The following is a 19,760-nucleotide window of genomic DNA, read 5'->3' on the forward strand; positions in this document are numbered from 1 at the left end:
GTCGCAGACTTGCTCCTGCGGCAGCAGCCATGTAGTAACCTCTCTGAGCTTGTTGTTGCTGAGTAGACTGGCCCTGTGATGGCGGCTGTGGCTGTTGCATCTGCATGATCCTAGGGATTCCGATTCGAGCGAAAGCCGACGAAAAGATGCAAGTAAGGAACGCGAAAGGATGTCGGTAAGCAAAACTAAACACTGTATGGACAGATGATGACTTGTGTCCCTGATGGTGGAAGACTTACGAGCTCTTCACCTAGCTACCGCTTTCGCTTGACTTCCAGCGATCTCTCTCTGTCTAGCTGTCGAATCCATCGATCGAAGAAGTCGAAAGGAATCCATATTCATATCGACAGCGAGACATAACGTGTGGTATGAGCATACCGATGGGCTATCTTTGTGTAGATATGCCTCGTTCTCACCAAGGTCCGCTGGCTTCGGTTTCAGCGGAGGACGTTCCAGGGTTTGTCCTAGAGGTTACCGCTAACTCAGCTGAATGATCCAGGTGACCTGATGATCTGAAATGTCCACTCGATGACACTTGACTGATGTCGATATTCCCTCTTGTTACTGTCCAGCGATAGATGGCCGCAACTGGGTTCCTCGCGTTCTCGAGGTCGGTACTCGTTTTAAGGCGATCGCCCTAACAAACAGACAAACACGTTCACACGCGTCGCACACACCACATCGACCTTCGATCCCTAGCTATCAGCACCGGCGATGATGTTCAGCGACTCGACGGACTAGCTCATCTGGCAGCTGGCTAGTCCCCAAAGCAGAGTGACGCATCGTCTCAGTACACTGGATCGTAGAATCTTCAATCATGGTGCGCGATATTTGCGCAATCTATTTGTCCAGCGAGACTGTACTGATCAATCGATACTTTGTTTGACAGTCGGATCTTCGTTATACCGCAAACTCGCAACTTGAATCGCTGCATTCCAGATATACCGGTACTGGTGAGCGCGAATAAAGCATATATACAAGGGTCAACCGGACGCTCATGGAACAACTATTGTCATTGTTGTTAGGTCACGCCGATGTAACGAAGCACGAGTGGTTGGTTCATCAACACCGAGATACATATGCGTGAGTAGCCAGCTTCGACCCGTCCTCAATCTTTCTCTTTCATTATCGCTTATTAGAAAACGCTAATATGACATCTTCTGCAACCAAATCTATAGCTCTATCGTCGGTCATCCCGGTCTTGCCGCGTACGTAGCGATCGCCGAGAACGAATGCATCGCCAGGACAAAGTTCGAGATGGTCGAGGTTAGCCTTCTATTGCCGGATATCGTGCGCATTGGACCTACCGCTGACCTTGTCGTCTGTATGACTCTGAATAGAGGATGCTACAACCATGCGGGTAAATTCCTCTCACTTGATAAGCGTTCTTAAAAAATGACCGGTTCACTGACGTATTAATGATCTGCAGTCCCCCACCGAAACCTTCTGACGACGAATAGTCACCTCGCATAACAGCGAATCCTTTCACGACCCGATCATGCCGACCAAGCCGCATATTACCTCAAGGCTCCGTTTTTGCCGTTGTATATCAACGTCACTCCTCGACGACATCTATATTCATCCATCATCATGAACATGCTGCATGGTGGTCGCGCATCTACTACTTGACCACTCAAGCCCCGGTCGTAGGCTTGTAGTTCCCCACCACATCTTCCCAAATTTTGCGGCAATTCACCTTGCTGCCCAACTTGGCACATAACAAGAAACTCCCGCTCAACTTCCTGTTCAGGCTATACGTCTCGTTCGGGGGCGGGGTGAGCCGATGTTTGAGCATGACCGGGATGAGCTTTCGGACCTCGTCGGTGACGGATTGATGAGCAAAGTCGTAGCTGTCCTTGGTGAAAGGTTCGGCCAGAAGTTCCATGGATCGCAGATGCGCATCGACCATGTCCTGCAATTACGCATTAGATCGTCAGAGCTGGTGGCGCGACTCGCAAATGTTCAAGATTGTGAACGAACCTGATGTTCCTCCCCGGTTAGGTAACCAACCTCCAAGGAGTATTTTTGCATGGCCGCTCGGTCTCCGGCGATGACGGATGATAATAGTCGGTACCAGTTGTCCATAAATTCGACCGAGTAAGATCTCGTCGCTCCGAAATCGATCAATCCCAGCTGAGAATCAGGGATACCAGACGTTAGGTTTCTGCTCTACGCAAATACTTTTCCGTACTACCGACCTTATCTCGCTTCCTGTCGTATAAAAAGTTAGCCCAGTTGGGGTCGGTCTGCATCAGGCGGAATTGGAAGAGCTCGGTGATGCAAAGCCGTAGCACCGCCGTTCCGATCTACACATACAAGATGGCGTGATCAGCCAGAAAACGCGGACACAATCATAGCAATGAGGCGTACCTTATCTCGCAACGCCTGGTCGAACTGCTTGATCTGGGACAACGGCTTGCCCGGTTGGATCTCGGTAGTCAAGACTCTCTGCGTACTAAGCTCATCGATCACCGCCGGGACCTCGAAGAACTGTTCGTTCTGGTCCTCCAAGAATCGCTTCATCTTTCGTTGGTTATCCGCTTCTAGGATGTAGTCGCATTCGTCTGCCAGTTCTTTTCGGAATACCGATATAGTATTGTTCAGGTAGAGGCCTCGTGGTAGGATCGCAGACGTCCGTAATAGTAGCGAGATATTGTTCAAGTCGGACGTAATCGAGTTGTGGATACCGGGGAATTGTACTTTGACCGCGACCTCCTGCCCTGTCGATTTGAGTACCGCTCGATGTACTTGTCCGATCGATGCAGCAGCCATTGGTACTCGGGGAAATGTTGTGAAATGCGATTCCCAGTCGTCTCCCAACTCTGCCCGCATTACTCGCTGAGGCAACAGCGAAGTCTTCAGCGGCGATCCGGGGAGGATGCGGAGTAATTGGACAAACCTCGAGTTGCCAATCAGGCATATAATCAGCATTCGCTTGCACCTGCTGCAGAACTCTTTCGAGCTGTTCCGGTAACATGTTGGTGTCTGATCCGCGATCTCCGGTCAGCTCTGCTTCAACGCCCGCGCATCTGGAATGCCTCTGACCTTGGATGCTCATAAATTGCCCCAGCTTCAAGGCAGCACCTCGCATCTGGCTCAGCTTCCCTACGAGCCTCCTGACATTGGCCTCTGACATCATCAGACTGCCTTCGCTGCCTCCCCCGGTTGTTCGTCGAACGGCTTCACTTGCAGCTCCAACGGATAGACCAGCGACCAGGGCTATTCGTGCACCAATGTGCTCATTCAGCCCTCATGGGCGTAGTTGTTGAGTGATTACAACCAGACTTACATCCGTAATGGAAGAGCCTACCGAGACGAGAAGAGGGAACTTTGCTCGGCCGTAGCGTAACAGGTGCCTGACAAGTCGCAAATCAGCTGAAGTTCCAAGCAGCCATAATACAGTATCACTCACTGTCTCGGTATCCACATCGTCTATCAATTGAGAGGGCTCTATCGGCGCCTCATCTGGCTCGGCTCGCGTTGGCTCTAGCGTTATGGAAGCCTGATCCTTTTGCTCGACAACCGGTTCCTCGATGGCGGAACCGCTCGTGACTATAGGTTCGGCTTGAGGTGTAAATGCTGAGCTCGAGCTTTGAGATGGCACAACCGGCCTGGCTGAGCTGGTAGCTGGAGGGCCCTCCGGCCATTTGCGTATATACGGGTTCTCCTGTCGAGCCTCCCGAGAGCCTGGAATAGGGATGACCTTGGTCACATCCTCCTCTCTCACTGCCTCGGCCTGTTGTGTCCCGGAAGCTTGCGGCACGCCACTTTCTAATTGCTGCGATGGTGGCTCTTCAGATCTATCCTCATCAACTGTGCGCTTGCCTTTGCTTGCGGCACTGTACTGATGGATCTTCGGCGTAGGGTCCACGTACGGCTGCTTGGCTTTCGCTGCGGCCGCTGCCTCTTCAAGCTGGATCGCAATCGACCGAGCGGCCACCCTGGCGAAAGCTTTGAACATCTGTCAGAACGTCTATGACTTCTGCCTATCGTCCAGCTTGTTCTGGTAGATCGGCTGCGATATTTGACCTAGATTCAGAAGGCTGTCGACTTCGCGGTATGACGAACCTCAGACTGACTGTTAAATCCAGCTGCTGAACCCTAAACCGGTCTTTTTCCCTCGGAGTTTCGACAGTATGCCTCCAATAGGTACCCACTACAGTTCTGCAGCGATTAAAACGTTCAGCAGTTGGAATCCGAACAACTGATAAATCGTCGAGCCGTGCTAAAACCCCGAGTGGTTAACGTCCACCTAGCCCTCGATCGCATCCGGAAGCAGAATGAGAGATCCGGATGCAGTTTCAGGAATAGCAATTCGGGTACATCTTCTTGATCTTTAGCACACTCTGTTTTTTTACTCTTCAGCAGAAGACAGGCGATTTGCTATACTGTAAGTTGTATTGAAGGTGACCTTGTTGTGAGTTGACCAAAAAGTAAGATTTGCAAGACTGAATTGTGGATTTTGATTGCTTCGGTATACTAGCATGTCTGACGCATTTATTTCAAGTCTTCTTTCATATCCTGGACCAATCCTTGCTGCTGATCAAGGTTGGCATGATCCTCAAGGGTTAGACAAGATCCTTAATACTGTGGTATATCACTGTACTTTGCCCTTGTCTTTGTTGATGGGGTTGAATGGGGAAAAGGTGACAGATTTCTTTACGGCGAAGTCGTAACTAGTTGAATTGGCTGGCGACCGAGCGCGGCGATGTCCGCGTTGTGATGTGGCATGTCGCTAGCTTCTTTCGAGGCAACTCAAAGCACAGAAGGAGACTGAAAACCCCCACAGCTATTGCATCTCGGGACGCATATCATCTCCAGCATCGTGTCCGCCAAAATATATGATCGATACTACATCCTCGTCGCCCGTCCCGCCTTCGCGCCTCATCGCAAAGCCCAGCTCTTGACCATGAACAACCCCTGAGGTAATCCCAATTGTACCTCCTCCTTGACGATCTTGAGTCCGGCTTGTTGAAAGATTTCTTCCCACATCTTGTTCGACCTGAGGGGTTCAAAAGCCGCAAGGTCATGAGCGAAGCCCGAGTCAGAGCAAGGTGTGAAGGTCGGGAATGACGTTGATGGCAGAACAGTAGTCGAGGGATCAGAGGTAACATCGATCAGCTACGGTGTTCTCCATCTTGAAAAGCGACTTACCTAGTCAGACTACTATCCTCCTCGTCCAAAACGCTCACTGCCGTCCCATCCGGTCCATTCTCGCATACGTTTTCTTTCACGACGATCACCGCTCCAGGATCGTTGTAGACCGAAGTATCTTTGCTATTTGAGGACGAGCTGGGAGGAAGGAGGGCTGCCTGACAGCGTTTGAGGAAGGAGACGAGTTCCGGGTTTGACAAGTGGCCGAGGCACCATTGACACCAGATTCTATTGGTAGCAGCATTATTCGTAATGTCCGAACAAGACGGATTTAGCTTGATTGTTGTTTTTCACTCGACAGGGTGCTAATAGCTGAACAACCGTACTCACACGTCGTATCCGACCTCGCCCATCTTCTCCCCAAATGATTCGTCTCCGCCGCCCAACCCCTTCCCCTCCATCCCTACCACCCCTAAACTCTTGGCCTCTTTCCCATTCAGAGGGTTGACCGGGTCCAGGTCGTTCAAGGGAGCCTGGATGAACCAGACCCGTTTGCCCTTGATCGGTTTGGGGGAAGAACGAGCTCGAGGGATCCGGTTACCCATTTTATCCAGCGGGGTGTTCTCGTCCTGATCGCTTTCGTCTTCTTCATCAGAATCGCGGTTCTTGGAGGAAGAAGGTTTTTGGCGATTGGTAGTGGAGACGGCATTCCCACTCCGATCCTCTAAGAAGGGCCAACCTCCTTCGCTGGCTTCCCTCTTTGCAGCCCCGATGAAGTGTTCGACCGGTTCCATGGTGATCACATCGTCCAACAGTGGAAGCAAGGTGTTCTTGGTGACTCTACCTACGCCGGCGCCGACGTCCAGGCCGAGGTAACGTTTGTTCTTTGTCGGCGGACGTTGATGAGCTGGGGAAGAGAGTGGGGAGGGGAAAGACTGGAGCTGTGGTAAGAGGGAGAGGAGGAACAGGCGGGAAGAGAGTTGTTCGACCCGGGGTAGAGACTGCGATCATTTGATGCGGTTAGACAGAAGTACTCGAGTAAGGCATGGCGATAGTTGCTAGTACTCACACCGTTTCCAAAGCCCCCCAGCACGCCGTCTACCGTTGCGTCCACCGCCGTCCAATAGTCGATTCCCTTCTTAAAGTCTGGCAAGGTGGTCATCCTGGTTATATTGCTTCAGTGTTGCTAGTAGTACTTGCTTGTGAATCGTGGGAGGTTGGGTACAGGTCAGTAACTTACAATTAGCAACTTTCGATATTTGCGATAGATGTTCGCTCTACAACACCCGCGAACGTTCAGAGGGATGTATCACGTGACTATGAAATGCCGTCATCCCCCCCTGCCTGTGTGTGACTGATGATGTTTAGCGCGCCTTCGCCGGTTCCGGAGCAACTGCTTGATCATCGACGTTCCGAGGGCGTAAGCAGTCGAGGCAGCCATTCTTCTTGACATCATTCCACCTCTTCAGCTTTGGATATCATATCAAATAACACAGAGGACGAGCGATCTATCGATCTCAAAATTCTGCCTTCTTGCAAAGGTCCCGCTTGGTCCGAAGCTACAGCCTGATCGAGCTCGGATCGCCTCTGACGTCGAGGACAAAAAGAGGCTCGCGGAATATCAGATCGTCTAAGGGGTCGAGGTGAGCAGCAGAGCGATATGATGGTCCCTGTCGACAGAGGAGCACAGAAGCAGCTTACGAAGTGCTAACACGTATGCTACGAATACGAACAGATACGACTCTTCTCGTTATTGGCGGAGCTACGTTGGTGAAACGCAAAGTGTAGGAACCGCTGGGAGTCGGAGAATTAGCCACGAGAGTAGATTTCAGCGGGTATGTCAATTGTTCCATGTTCGCCTTGTCATTTTGCACTCACCTCATCCACTGATATTGCATTGCTCACCGAATCTATTATCAACCAGTCCTGGTCTTACGATCACGAACCATGAACATCAACTACATGCAACGAGATTCCTCGCCCACCCCATCCGGCCACAACTCGAGCTCGAACTCCAAGTCCTCCGTACCAAACTCGTTTGGAAGCAACTCTGTGCCATGGAAAGTACCAGAGAGAAGATCCACTGGATCGGGAGCGGGGTCTTCATCGTTGAGGCAGACGAGGAGGAATGAGGACATGATGGACATCGACGGGGACGAGGATTACAAGGATGGGATCTTGGGTGATGGACATGGCGGGCTCGACATGTGTACCAGCATGGGTACGGTAAAGGGGAAGGGCAAGGGAAGATCATCCACAGCGAGGATGTCAAGTCAGACTCAAAGTCAAAGTCAAATGGGTCTGTCTCAAGCGACCATCACCCCGTCTGCCTCGAGGACCCGGTCGTCACAGGCACAGACGCATCATCGAGGACCTTCCCGAACCCACATCCCTCCCAACCCTGTACAGAATAACGATCCTGCAGCAGGAAGAGCGGCCGTTCCTCTTCCCGCTGCTACAGGAACCACTTTCAATACGACAATCAACCCGAACGGGACCGTCACGTTGACCAGGTCCACCTCGGAACGGCAACGTGATCAGGGTTATGGCCAAGGTCGCTCATTCAAACAACCATCTTCCCCCACTTCGTCTTCGTCTACGAATTCGATGCACATGACGATGACCTCGCATGCGCATGCGAATATGGCCAAAGGACCCCTTACCCCGACTTCGGACAAGTCGTTCGATCACGAGGGTGGGGGATCGGGAACTGGTCCAGGATTAGATCTCAAGACGTTGATGAGTCCGCCCACGCCTGCGCCTTCGCCGACACCGGGGAGGAACGGGTGGTGGGGTACCGTAGCGAGGGACGGAAGTGAGGGTGGTGTGAATGGAGGGAATTCGGGACAGAGGGAAGACGGCGCGTTCGGTGAGTCCGAGTGCGACTTTGAGCTCTGCGATGCTCTGCTCTTTATGTGGTCGAGCTAGACCAACCAAGCTGATGATACTACATCCCCTCGATCATCAATGCGACAGACCCATCGCAGCTATTGGTGGCGTTCCCATCACTCCCGCCACCGACCCGACTCCGCATATTGGAAGACCTCTTACCGTTATTGACTAGGAACGAGCTGTTGATGCTCAACGTCAATATCGGGCCGAGGCTGAAGAAGGATTTCTTGAAAGAGTTGCCGGTCGAATTGGGATTGCACGTTCTGAGCTTTGTGAGTGAAAGTCGTTTGGGAGTGTTTCAGGACTGGAACATCTTGAGAGTGCTGATGCATTTATGGGAGACAGATTGACGATCCTATGACCTTGGCAAGAGCGTCCCTCGTTTCGAAACATTGGTACAGGCTGTTACAGGACGAAAAGACGTGGAAGATCATGTGTGAACGTGTTCGTTTCCAGTCTGCTCAAGTCCTCCCTGCGATTCCCGTCCTCGTCCCCACACGGAACGTACCCAATGCGGCCATCGTCGCATCCGATCGATCGGGTTCGGGTCCGGCGGTCGCGGCGATTCCGGGCAGTGTCAATACGCTACCACCGCGATTTGGGGTGTCGACACCGAGCCAGTACTATGCGACCCGGGTGACGAGGAACACGGGGATCCCTCACGTGGGCGATCATGAGGATCAGGACGATAACGAAGACGGGGAGCAGGAAGAGCAGGAGCAGCACTCCACTGCTAGTCACGCTCATACCGGTCTAGATTACGGTCAGGCTACGGGCCACGCCTCGCATACAAGCTATGGTTACCAGAACACTTCGAATCAAGTCTTGGGGTCTTCGTCAATGTCAAGGAGAAGCAATCGACTGATTTCGGGTCAAGAGCAGGCCATGCCCGGTGCCTATCAGACAAGCTCGACACCATCCACTTTCGCATCGAACAGCTATGACCCAGCTGCTTACACCGGTCGGACCAACGGCCAACTCCCACCTATGCCCAGCATCGTCTCGCCGTCGGCTGTGACTGGCTCTTCGCTTCAAGTTCAGCAATTCCACCTCGGTCTTGGACTGAACCAGGCAGAACGCAGGAACGCGCCGAGCTCGAATACGGCGTCCCCCTTTGATTCGTTGTCGTACAGCAACCGACCTCTGTCGATCGAACAGAGAGAATCTGATCATGGTGATAGTGGAGCTGGATACGAGCCTGGTGGCATGATCGCGAGTTCGTCTAGCCAGAGCGGACTCGGACGGAGCGCGAGTGTGCCGGAGCCTATCCTCATGCAGAACAAGAGGATTCCGAGTTACGGTACCAAGAAGCCGGAAGAGATCGACACGGACGCACCTGGATTCTCGTACAAGAACCACTTCAAGAAGGCTTATCTGACAGGTGAGGCCGATTGATACCTCGCGATGTGGTACAAAAATCGATTCGAGCTAAACTTGTTCGTCGGTCTGTCCTTGCAGAATCGAACTGGCTTCGAGGTGGAAGATTGCTTTCCACTCATACCTCCACAGATGAAGGAGTCGTGACCACCCTCGCCATGAACTCGAAACACATAATCATTGGCATGGCCAACACCAAGATCCACCTGTTCGAAGCCGAAACTGGGCAGTTCCTCCGGACCTTTTCCGGACACGAACTTGGTGTTTGGGCTCTATATCTGGTTAGCAGCGGTTCACCTCCCAATGACGGGGTCAACGGCGACGAAGTCGACATGGACGGAGACAACAATTTCAACATGGGATCTTATCGCTCTGACCTAGAACCGGCCGGACGAGGCAAGGCGAGAAAGAGATCTCGAGCCGATACTCGCCGAGCCTCTCTCGGCGAAAACAGCTTCAGGGGATCTCAATCATCGCATACTAGGAATGGCAGCACGAGCCAATCCAGTCGATCCACTCATCGAACTCAGCCCGGCTCGTACGATCCTAGCGGCCCGTTCGGGCCTCGATATCCCGGAGTTCAGATTTCTGGCAACAAATGGCCGACGAGCGACGTTTCCAATGCTGCCTATGGGTGGGGCCAGAAACAGCAATTCGTCATCAGCGGTGGTTGCGATCGCGAAGTCAAGGTGTGGGATCTCGACACTGGGTAAGTAACATGCGCGATTGCGCCCTGTTGTCCATCAGCACATGTGTTGATCTCGGTTGCCGAACAGAGAATGTCTTCACACTTTGCGTGGGCACACGTCTACAATTCGATGCCTCAAAGTTCTGGATGGTCGCCCGGTCGCGGTGACGGGAGCGCGTGACGCTAGTATTCGGGTCTGGGACATCGAGAGGGGAGTCAGCCTGCACCATCTGGCAGGTCATTCGCATTCGGTCAGGTGTATCGAGATCGCTGGGCATTACTGTGTTAGCGGAAGTTACGACTGTACCGCCAGGGTGAGTGCTTTGATGAGGCCGTTCCGTCAGGTTCCGGGCTCGTCAAGCTGACTTGGTCCTTCTACCTGGCACAGCTGTGGAATCTCGAGACTGGAGAATGCCTTCACGTGCTTCGGGGCCACTATCACCAGATTTACTCTGTTGCCTTTGACGGAGAAAAGGTTGCCACCGGAAGTCTCGACTCGACTGTCCGAATTTGGTCTGCTGTGACAGGGTGAGTGTCGCTGAAAGATTACTCCTGACGAACAGAACAGACGGATGCTGATGGTTTCCCATTTTAGTGAATGTGTCGCCTTGTTGCAAGGGCATACTTCGCTCGTCGGACAACTTCAATTGTCTGGAGACATTCTCGTTACCGGTGGATCAGACGGCAGAGTCATCATCTTCGATCTATCGACCTACACCTGTTTGCAGAGGATTTGTGCCCACGACAACTCGGTCACCTCGCTTCAGTTTGACGATCGTTTCATTCTTACCGGCGGAAACGATGGGAGGGTCAAGCTCTGGGACATCAAAACTGGGAACTTTATCCGGGAGCTTTCCAAGCCGTCCGAAGCCGTTTGGAGGGTGAACTTCAAGAATGACAAGTGTGCGGTACTGTGCAAGCGAGCCGGGAAGACAGTTCTGGAACTGCTCAGTTTCGTACCGGAAGACTTTTCGATATGAGTCGCATCAGCCGGAGTCTGGATACCGATTAAGATTCGGGTGTAAATTTTTCTTGGATCTGTAAACGATACTATATGACGATTCGAGTTAGAAATCTTCGTTCTTCTCTGCATAGATGCCCGCTTCGCCAGCTTATAGTCAGCCCAGCCTGAAGGTAAATAATAACGTTGGTCAAACCAAGACATGCTTTCTGCTACCGATAGTTGAATGCGTACATGGTCTTGGACAGCGATAGAGTGCCGGCCATCTCCCTTGCTTGTTACATGATACTGCACCACAAACCTGGAGTGTTTTGCTCCTTCTCCTCCTTTGCAGTGGGTAGTGGTACGACACTGACCATCCGCGCGTGTATAGGTACCAAGCAGCCATCAGGCAGCATGGTTCTGTTGAGAAGCAATTGTAAGATACGTATCACATCGAGTCCGAAATCGAACTTGTCACTCACCCAGGAGGTAGATACATTCCGTAATGCAGTACCTATAATCTTGCACGGATGTCAGCTCCAACCTCGTAAACTCAGGTACAAGCGAAAGGGGCCTACCGTATTGGAGGGGATTGCCATTCCTAACGGAAACATGGTACCCGCAGCTACCCACGTTCCCTTGCAAGTCTTGGCATTGACGTTCTTGATCTCCGTCTTGTCTCCAAATTCGGGCTCGGGCCAGAAGGGTACCGTCTGATCAGTCCCAAAGGCAGTATCGTTGTTGACGATGGCGACCGTGCTGGGAAACGGAACAGCTTCTCGACGATCCGAAGTTCCACGGGAACGGGAGGAAGATGGCTCAGCATCTCTGGATGAAGAGCCCTTTGACGAAGAACCGCCTTCACGTGAGCGGCTCGATGGTTTGGCAGAAGAAGAGGAGCCCGATCGACTGCTGCTAGAGGGCTTGGAGGCAGATCTCGACGAGGACATGTTGTCCGATTAGTATCTTGTTTTAGTAGGATATCGAAGGTGGAGATTATGACAACGGACAACGATCGCTGACGAGCTTGCTTCCCCATCTTTATCATTGCCGTGTCTCATTGCGCGCGGATCTGACACGCGAACCTGAAACGAACGCGGAGCTAATCCCGAAAGGATGTCCTGGAGGTTCAAGGGGTGTAACGAGCTGATACTTCTGCAGAAGACCATGTACTTAGGATTTTCCCTACCTTCAACCGCGGTCGCCTCAACTCTTTCCTTATGTCTGAACCGGAGTCATACATGACGGTCTCAGTAATACATGCCACTATCCTCGTTTCCGTCGGCAACGGCAAGGATAGCACGGATTACCCGATCAAAGTTGGCTTGACGAGCTTGACTCAGGTCCACTCTCCCGATACCCCCAAACCTCACCCAGCAACGCAAGAACATGGCATGCGTCTCACCATAAACCCCACCCATTCTCTCCAACCATTCGCGGTACCACTCCTCCCACGACTTTGTGGTGTATTTACCCATTCTTGCGAGTTCGAGTTGGAGTTGAAGAGGTTGCAAGAGAAGAGGTTGCGAGAGAGTTGCGAGAAGGCTGCGAGGACGAAAGCTAGCTTTATATCTTTATTTCCGTGGACGACCGTGATTCCTGCGAGCAAGCCAGCGGGCCAAGGAGCGAAAGAGGGAGCCAGCCAAACTGGAACCGCAGGCCAAGCGCGGGTTCATACTTTCTCATGCTGTCCGTCATCTTGATGTCTTTGAGTGATACCGAGTCTACGATCTTGCAAGGCTCCTGAGGTCAATACTAACTAAGGTCCGATACTAAATGTATTTCAATAACTCGATGCTAAATCTAGTCAAGGGGCCGATGGGGTTCCCTCCCTCTCGATTAGCCATTTGACTCCTCGTCTCCTCCCCTCACAAGTGCTTCCCGATTTCGAATAGAAGACCATTGAAGGTACTGTACCCTCGACCGAACCGACTTACACTCTGCGGGGATTCAGTCTTGCTCGACACGAGTGTAAAAAGTCCTGTGCGGCAGGTTATCTTTCCCATCGTCAGCAGTAAGCGAGAATGAGCACTTGTCTCCATAGCGCCCGTTGCTCCTACGAGACATCGACATTCGTTATGGTATTTGTATATCGTGTTCAACTCGAATCGAGTCTTATGATGTCAAACAATCGGCTACTATCGACCTCCCAATCCCTTTAGGCGGAAGCGGCATCCCCGGCGTCTATCACGATGATGACCGAATAGAGCGAAAACACAGGATCCGAAATGGATGTAAATGTCGCAGGTCAGCGAGATTGGATGGATGATCAAGGCGGGAAGAGACGAGGATATAGGGAGAAGAGGAAACGAGACGTACCGGTGACCCTCTTCTTGATAGCGTCGGCATCGGGACCTGGGATCCTGTCCAAGATCTACACCGCGAAGTTACAACGACCACGATTCGAAGAGACCATAATCACAGAACGACCGAAGATGATCAGCCAACCCCATTGTCATCCTCCCCTATCCTTAATCCCCTCGTCTGGAAGACCATGCGACTCACGGCAAACAAGGCCTGGACGTATTCCTTCTTGGCGGCCTCCTCCGACTTGCCCTTTTGCGACTCCCAAGCGGTCCATTTGCCACGTTCGGTGAATTGCATCATACCGGGCTTGGGGGTGTTGACGTCTCCTTCGTTGGCTTGTTTGAAGAGGCCGTAGAACTACGGGGTGGGCGAGAGGAGGGTAGGTGGGGGTGTTATCGGTTGTGGTTGGGAATTGGATCATAAGATGATCGGTTCGGCAAGTAGTCAAGACGATATGATATGGGTTGCGAGAGTTGAAACGCAGTGCAGAAGTCGATTCATCATCCCAGAACGGCCATGCAACGATCAAGGTCACAGAATCACAAACAATCGATCAGCTCGCCGTTCGCTGGTCCATCCTCAGCATATTAGCTCGGTTGACTGACCAACTTCTGGTCCTCCAAGGTAGGCTTGATGGGCCCGTCCGTCACTCGGACCTCCTTGACGGCTTGATCGAATTCGGCTTGGGTTCGGGCGCTGCAAGGGTACGGAGGTCGGCTGTTTAGGTTGCGGGTCTCGGTAGGTCCTGGAGAGCAGGAGAAGGGCTCACTCGACCATGATGATTGTAAATGTATGTAGCTGAGTGACGAACTTGTGGGGAATCGACTGATACTGATGATGTATGTTGTTGAATAGGAATTGATGGATGCGAGTGTCGTTTGATACCCGGATCGCATTGCGGTTGGGGAATGCGAGCGGGAGGATGACGAGGGGAGTTATTCGGAAGCAATTGGACCGGCGACCGGACGTCGAGGTGATTCTGATGTCCACTCAGACTAATCAGATCCCGAGGCGTCCGTCACCTTGACCATCACCGACCTTGCCAAAGTGTATTCTGGGTTGTTGCATCTTGTATTGGACTCATAAGCTCACAGCTCACAGACAATTCCCACCTCACAAGACACCGGCTCGGAACAGTATTACGTACCCGTTCTGATCGAAAATGGCATCGCTGGAGGAATGGGTCGAGCCGGACTTCCATCAGGTCAACCTCGACATCGAAGCTCATCTAAAGAACGAACGGGGTTACAAGTTGGATGCCGGTGAGTTCGAATCACACTCCGGAGCTTCTCCACCATCATACTGAATCAGACTTCCGCATTTTTTGTAGACGACCAGATATGTAAGGACAACCTCGAACCCGAAGGATGTCCCCTCGGCGCCAACTGTCCTCTCCGCCATACAACACCCAGCCGGGCCAACTTTCAACCCCCTCCCCCTATCCCTTCACACCCACGTGATAGAGAAAAAGTCTTGACGGTCTGCAAGCATTACCTGAGAGGACTTTGTATTATGGGCAAGAATTGCGAGTTCTTGCACGAATACGACCTGAGGAGGTTTCCGGAATGTTGGTGGTGGGGCACGTATGGGTTCTGTTCGGCCGGGGATGAGTGTCTTTATTATCATCCGAAAGTGAGGAAGAGGGAGTGTGAGGATTATAATCGGGGGTTTTGTCGATTAGGTGAGTGATATCATGTCAGGCGGGATTGTTGGGGTTTGGGAGAAGCTGATATCGAATCCTCGTTGATGTTCGGATAGGTCCGGAGTGTCCGAGAAAACATATTCGACGGACAATGTGTCCTTTCTACATGGCCGGCTTCTGTCCCGACGGACCTCAATGTACAATGGGCCAGTGAGTTCCAATCTATTCCATAAACATCCTGCTATTCTATGCTGATCGCTTCATCACTCTGGATATCTCCCTTTTAGCCCATCCCCCAATCTCCCTTCGGCGCAAGCCTACGACCCTCCCACCCCTCCTCTCCAAAAAGACGTCGGTCCCCCACCTCCAGGGTACGGAAGATATGATTTGTACGATCCCTTCAACCCGGCACATTGGCAAGTCTGGGCCGGCGTCGGCGGTAGTTCCGGAGGAAGGTTCGGTGGCTATAACAACAATGGCGGTGGGGGGTACAATAACGCACCTCAAGCGATCCCGAGTAATATCGACGAGGCGGCGAGGTCTGCGGCTGTCAATCTGGCACATCGGATGGGTCTACGGGATATTCCCGATGACGGAGGAAGGGCACAAGGGGGGAACCTGTGGAGGTATACGGCCATGGTGGAAAAGGGGCTCATCAAACCTCCGAGCGAGGGAGGGAAGGGGTGGAAATCGGCCGACGAGTTAAGGACGGTCACATGTTATGTGAGTAGGCGCGAGGAGCGATGTCACATGGATCGTCGCGCTCTCGATGGGACAGGGACTGATTTGTGTGATGTATTTTCGATAGCGATGCGGAGAGAAAGGTCATTACGCGACGGTCTGTCCGAACCCGGTAAGTCTCCCTATCCCTGTCATACCAGACTCTGCCCGTTCCCCATTGCTTATGATATGCCTCTGTGGCTGTATCTGTCAATCGTACTCAGGCCAAACCTGGAGATCGAGGTGGCTTGAACCGAAGACGAAAGTGGCAAGAAGGCGATCCCCCGCTCTGAGCCTTGTCCAAAGGCGGAAATGGTCGGATCGGCGCTGGTATGTGCGGGGTGGGTTGGGATGTTGTATCAAGCTTTGCATTGTATTTCGCAACAACGGTGGCGTGGGTATCGTATGTCGTATCGATCATACGATCGATCTTACCAGTAGCATGACATGACGTGCCTGCCTGTTGTTAAAAGCGCGTCGCTCTCTCGGTCGCGCTTGAACACCGAAGCTAGCAAGCTGGGGTCGTGACCGGTACAATCGAACACACTTCAGGCAGATGGATATGGTCTACGTGCGATCAGGCAACATCGATAGCTCACTTCTCCGCCCAGGTCGTACAGGATGACGACAATGCAAGAGTCGGACGTACATCCGTCCTCGATGACGGCGCTCGAGCTGATAAGCAACGCGATCCCGCTGTTGCAAGAACAGGAACGTCAACATCAGACGCGGGAACATCACGAGGTGGTGGACGATGGTAGTGGGGAGCATCCCGAGCATCAGCAACAACACCTGCATTCTCAGCATTACCACACACACGAACACGATCAGGAGCGGTATCACCGGATGTTGGAAGCCGGTGATGGTGGGGATGGGGTGGAGGACCTGTTGAATCATCCTCAGGTTCACGACAGGATATTACAAGAAGAGCACATGTTGCAGCAACAGAACCAGTTGCACGCTCAACAGCTCGAGCAGCACGATCAGTCGGGGTATCCGTTACATGACGGCGTGGACGTTTCCGAAGACCAGCAGGAGCACCTTCATCATCATCATACGAATAACGGGCATCATGAGGAACATGCCGAGGTGGATGAGCAAGGGGTCTCGAGGGATGAGCGGACGTTGGCTGAGATCGCTCTGAGTTCTCACCACGAGTTGGATCCGCATTCCCAACAAGCCCATGGACATGTTCATCAACACCAGACCCACAATCATCATCATCATCACCATCCCGACCTCGAAGCTTCCCTAGAGATGCTAGGGACCGATCCTAATGCCATGTCGGACGCGTATCAACTCAACCTACGCGATCCGCAACGGATCGTCGGACTTCCCGAAGACATTCCGCTTCCACTCCCGCTTCAACTGGATCCCGAGGCTGATTCGATGACCATGAACGTCGAGGATCAGCACCCACAAGCGGGTCCGAGCTCGAGCCATGGTCAGGGTCAGGCAACGAACAACCACAATCATCATACGCCCATATTCATGCCAGCTCCTATGGGATTGCAGGCGTTGGGAGAGTTTGAGCCGATGGAGTTTGAGACGTTTGATGAGCTGTACGAGTTTGTCGCTGCCAAGGCGAGGGAGAATGGGTTCAGCGTTTCTATCTATAACCCGACGAGGAGCAAAAAGGGGGTTTTGCGAGCGGCCAATTTGAGGTCAGTTTCATGTTCACGTCATCTGGCGGGACTCGCGTATCGTGAGATATCGATAGACTGACATCTGCGTACGGAATCGGTTCGACCGTGACAGATGTTCGAAATCGGGTAAACACCGAGAAACGCGGACGAGCGAGACCCGACGCCGGAAAGCTCATACGTCAAAGACCGACTGCCCGTTCAACCTCTACGCCCACCGTACCGACCCGATCTCGAACAAGTTTACCTTTTCGCTCCGTTCGGGCGTACATAACCACTTGCCGGATTATAGCAAGAGTGGGAAACCGATCAGGAAGAAGATCAGGAGCGGGCCGGCTGTGGCGGTGGTCAGGCAGGGGGGGACGGCGGGTGCGGCAGGGAGCGGGGGTGGGGTTGACGTCGAGATTGGTGGGGAGGCTGTATCTCGGAAAAAGACAACGGGGAAGGGCAAAGGGAAGGGGAAAGCCAAGATGATGGACGAGGATGCAGCTCTGCTCGCGGGATTGCAGATGCAGGAGGCTGGATCTTCCGCACATGGGCACGGAATGGAGCTGGATCCGAACGTTCACGATCACGGTCACGATCACGATCCGAGCGGGCTGGGAGGGATGATGGGCGTAGGCGGAGTGAATGACGAGGATGCTTTTGGAGCGCTGGATTCGACGACCTTGGCAGAGATGGGTCGGGGGATGCAAGAAGCGTTGCATGGGCATGGGAATGGCGATGAGAGAGATCGGCTCGATGAGCAAGAGGATGAGCAGGAGGGGTACAACCATTATCCTCAACACCACCTACAGCAGCATCAGCATCAGCATCAGCAAGACGGACGTCAGACGCCTTCTTCGCACGATCAGCAGCAGTACTCGTCACATCCACATTCACATCAGCACCCAGCCTATCCAGATACATTAGAAACGGATCCGAATAACCTCGATCCGGTGTTCCAGACGTCGGCCCCGTCACTGTCGTCTGCCTCAGTGGCAGGGACGGGTTTCGGAGTACATCGGGGTAATGGCGGGACGGAAAACGTCAGCGATTTGAGAACAAGACGTGGGGTCGAGGGAGACGATCAGACGCGTCATCATGATCCGCATTCGTATGACGAACATCAAGACCCAGAACATCGGGATCCACACGCGCACGAGCATGACGACCCGGACGACCGTGCCGAGGTTGGACATCATCAGCCGGAGGAAGTCGGGGAAGAAGGGAGCGAGCAGCTGGAGATGAGTCTGAATGGGGCTATGGATGCTGCGGCGGCTGCGGCGGCGGTCGTAGGGATGGGCGTGGGTGTGGAGGGGGAGATGATGGACATCGGCATGGGTATGGATATGGGGTACATGGGCGATGACCAGGAGCAAGAAGGCGCCACCGGTGCAGGCGATGACAATGAGGGTGGAGATCGAACGGTGGAAGGTGGAGAGGAGATGGAAGCGTACGATGGCACTGGGATGGAACAACCGAGTGCGGAACAGCAGGAGGAAGACAAGATCGAGGGGTGGAGTTGATTCGCCTCGATTAGCGCGGGTTTCGAGGGGGTCGAGCGCGCTAGATTGAAAGTTATTTAATTCGTTGTACCTCATATAACAGACTAGCATAGTCTTAATCAAACGGATGCAGAAGGGGAACTGTTCCTGGATCCTATATGACGATTCTTGTACGCGTTTCATGTTTCCAGACGCGGGTGTCTTTCCCTCTTTTGTCTTGTTGGCGCGCGCGCGATTCTCGTCTTTGGTCGAACAAAAGAGACGAACCGTTCAGGTCGCGCAGGTCGGACCAATAGACAAAGTGAGAACAGTGACAACACAACAAACGAATGTCAATCATGAAACAAGGAGCTAGGGAGATGGGAAATGGGAGGAGCAGTTGAGATATACGTTGAAAGGTGAGTCGTCGTTATATGTGTGCCGGTGACCTCCCGCGTCGCTGATCTCGAGAACCTTGACACGACACCCCCACAACCTCGAATTCTACCAACCGCACCTCCTTCCAACTCCACTTTCACTTTCAACTCCATCACACGCTCACCTCGTCGAAATGTTCTCAAATCTCCTTCAAGTTGTATTGTGGACCCTGGTGGTAAACCTCGTAGATGCGGAACGGATACGAGAGCAGTATCTCTGCACGCCGGATGAATGCGTCAAGTCGGATACTATCGTACAGGGTGAGCCCCTATCAGGTCCCTCTCTTCTCCTTTCAATCTCAGCTGACTATCCGAGGATACCATTGCTTAACGAACGATGCGATGCCATGATAGTCGGGATAAAGATCTCTTCACGCACCACCCTCAACCTCCTCCCCGGGACCTACACATCGGACTCTCCCGCTGCGAAACTCTTACCCACGTCGGAATCGTTCTTGGCCGATTTCCCCTCTTGGTCCGCAGGGGTCGAGCCTTCTGAAGGTTCTTCTTTCTATTTCCCTCTGGACTCGGGTTCGAAGAGTGGGAACACA

General features: G+C 52.8%; 8 protein-coding genes across 8 annotated transcripts; 4 read left to right on the forward strand and 4 right to left on the reverse strand.

Moving 5' to 3' along the window:
- Positions 1–757: 757 nt before the first annotated feature.
- Positions 758–1,581, forward strand: HD553DRAFT_319854 (splicing factor 3B subunit 5/RDS3 complex subunit 10). The gene is made up of 6 exons (XM_046181076.1): positions 758–820; positions 890–953; positions 1,026–1,083; positions 1,179–1,266; positions 1,341–1,360; positions 1,430–1,581. The coding sequence occupies exons 1-6, from the start codon at positions 818–820 to the stop codon at positions 1,458–1,460; spliced, it is 264 nt and encodes an 87-aa protein (XP_046032866.1). The 5' UTR covers positions 758–817; the 3' UTR covers positions 1,461–1,581.
- HD553DRAFT_319856 (ABC1 family-domain-containing protein) lies at positions 1,582–4,189 on the reverse strand. Its single transcript, XM_046181077.1, has 9 exons — positions 4,080–4,189; positions 3,413–4,015; positions 3,290–3,356; positions 3,046–3,219; positions 2,900–2,985; positions 2,371–2,838; positions 2,199–2,306; positions 1,981–2,133; positions 1,582–1,912 (listed from the first exon to the last, which is right to left on the reverse strand). Exons 2-9 carry the CDS (start codon positions 3,959–3,961, stop codon positions 1,634–1,636), a joined length of 1,884 nt encoding a protein of 627 aa, XP_046032867.1. The 5' UTR covers positions 3,962–4,015; positions 4,080–4,189; the 3' UTR covers positions 1,582–1,633.
- A 532-nt stretch (positions 4,190–4,721) lies between these two features.
- Positions 4,722–6,308, reverse strand: HD553DRAFT_319862 (AdoMet dependent proline di-methyltransferase-domain-containing protein). Its single transcript, XM_046181078.1, has 4 exons — positions 6,164–6,308; positions 5,485–6,095; positions 5,155–5,382; positions 4,722–5,002 (listed from the first exon to the last, which is right to left on the reverse strand). The coding sequence occupies exons 1-4, from the start codon at positions 6,254–6,256 to the stop codon at positions 4,885–4,887; spliced, it is 1,050 nt and encodes a 349-aa protein (XP_046032868.1). The 5' UTR covers positions 6,257–6,308; the 3' UTR covers positions 4,722–4,884.
- Positions 6,309–7,041: 733 nt separating this feature from the next.
- Positions 7,042–11,031, forward strand: HD553DRAFT_346221 (uncharacterized protein; the record flags this gene model as incomplete). The annotated part of the gene is made up of 7 exons (XM_046183177.1): positions 7,042–7,963; positions 8,071–8,258; positions 8,332–9,367; positions 9,445–10,072; positions 10,140–10,365; positions 10,440–10,579; positions 10,647–11,031. 7 exons carry the CDS (start codon positions 7,042–7,044, stop codon positions 11,029–11,031), a joined length of 3,525 nt encoding a protein of 1,174 aa, XP_046032869.1.
- A 304-nt stretch (positions 11,032–11,335) lies between these two features.
- HD553DRAFT_260599 (uncharacterized protein) lies at positions 11,336–11,725 on the reverse strand (the record flags this gene model as incomplete). Its single annotated transcript, XM_046177407.1, has 3 exons — positions 11,336–11,414; positions 11,477–11,508; positions 11,573–11,725. Coding segments are annotated over 3 exons (264 nt in total), but the record flags the coding sequence as incomplete, so codon positions are not given.
- A 958-nt stretch (positions 11,726–12,683) lies between these two features.
- On the reverse strand, positions 12,684–14,169 carry HD553DRAFT_319867 (acyl CoA binding protein-domain-containing protein). The gene is made up of 5 exons (XM_046181079.1): positions 14,071–14,169; positions 13,907–13,997; positions 13,500–13,658; positions 13,314–13,368; positions 12,684–13,178 (listed from the first exon to the last, which is right to left on the reverse strand). The coding sequence occupies exons 1-5, from the start codon at positions 14,076–14,078 to the stop codon at positions 13,153–13,155; spliced, it is 339 nt and encodes a 112-aa protein (XP_046032871.1). The 5' UTR covers positions 14,079–14,169; the 3' UTR covers positions 12,684–13,152.
- Positions 14,170–14,399: 230 nt separating this feature from the next.
- On the forward strand, positions 14,400–16,126 carry HD553DRAFT_319868 (uncharacterized protein). The gene is made up of 6 exons (XM_046181080.1): positions 14,400–14,563; positions 14,632–14,982; positions 15,060–15,153; positions 15,231–15,666; positions 15,752–15,796; positions 15,888–16,126. Exons 1-6 carry the CDS (start codon positions 14,464–14,466, stop codon positions 15,954–15,956), a joined length of 1,095 nt encoding a protein of 364 aa, XP_046032872.1. The 5' UTR covers positions 14,400–14,463; the 3' UTR covers positions 15,957–16,126.
- Positions 16,127–17,693: 1,567 nt separating this feature from the next.
- HD553DRAFT_319871 (uncharacterized protein) lies at positions 17,694–18,973 on the forward strand. Its single transcript, XM_046181081.1, has one exon. The coding sequence runs from the start codon at positions 17,777–17,779 to the stop codon at positions 18,812–18,814; it is 1,038 nt and encodes a 345-aa protein (XP_046032873.1). The 5' UTR covers positions 17,694–17,776; the 3' UTR covers positions 18,815–18,973.
- The last annotated feature ends 787 nt before the right edge of the window (positions 18,974–19,760 follow it).

The sequence above is a fragment of the Filobasidium floriforme genome (assembly GCF_021052385.1).
Source record: "Filobasidium floriforme strain CBS 6241 chromosome Unknown HD553scaffold_28, whole genome shotgun sequence".
NCBI classification, from domain to species: Eukaryota; Fungi; Basidiomycota; class Tremellomycetes; order Filobasidiales; family Filobasidiaceae; genus Filobasidium; species Filobasidium floriforme.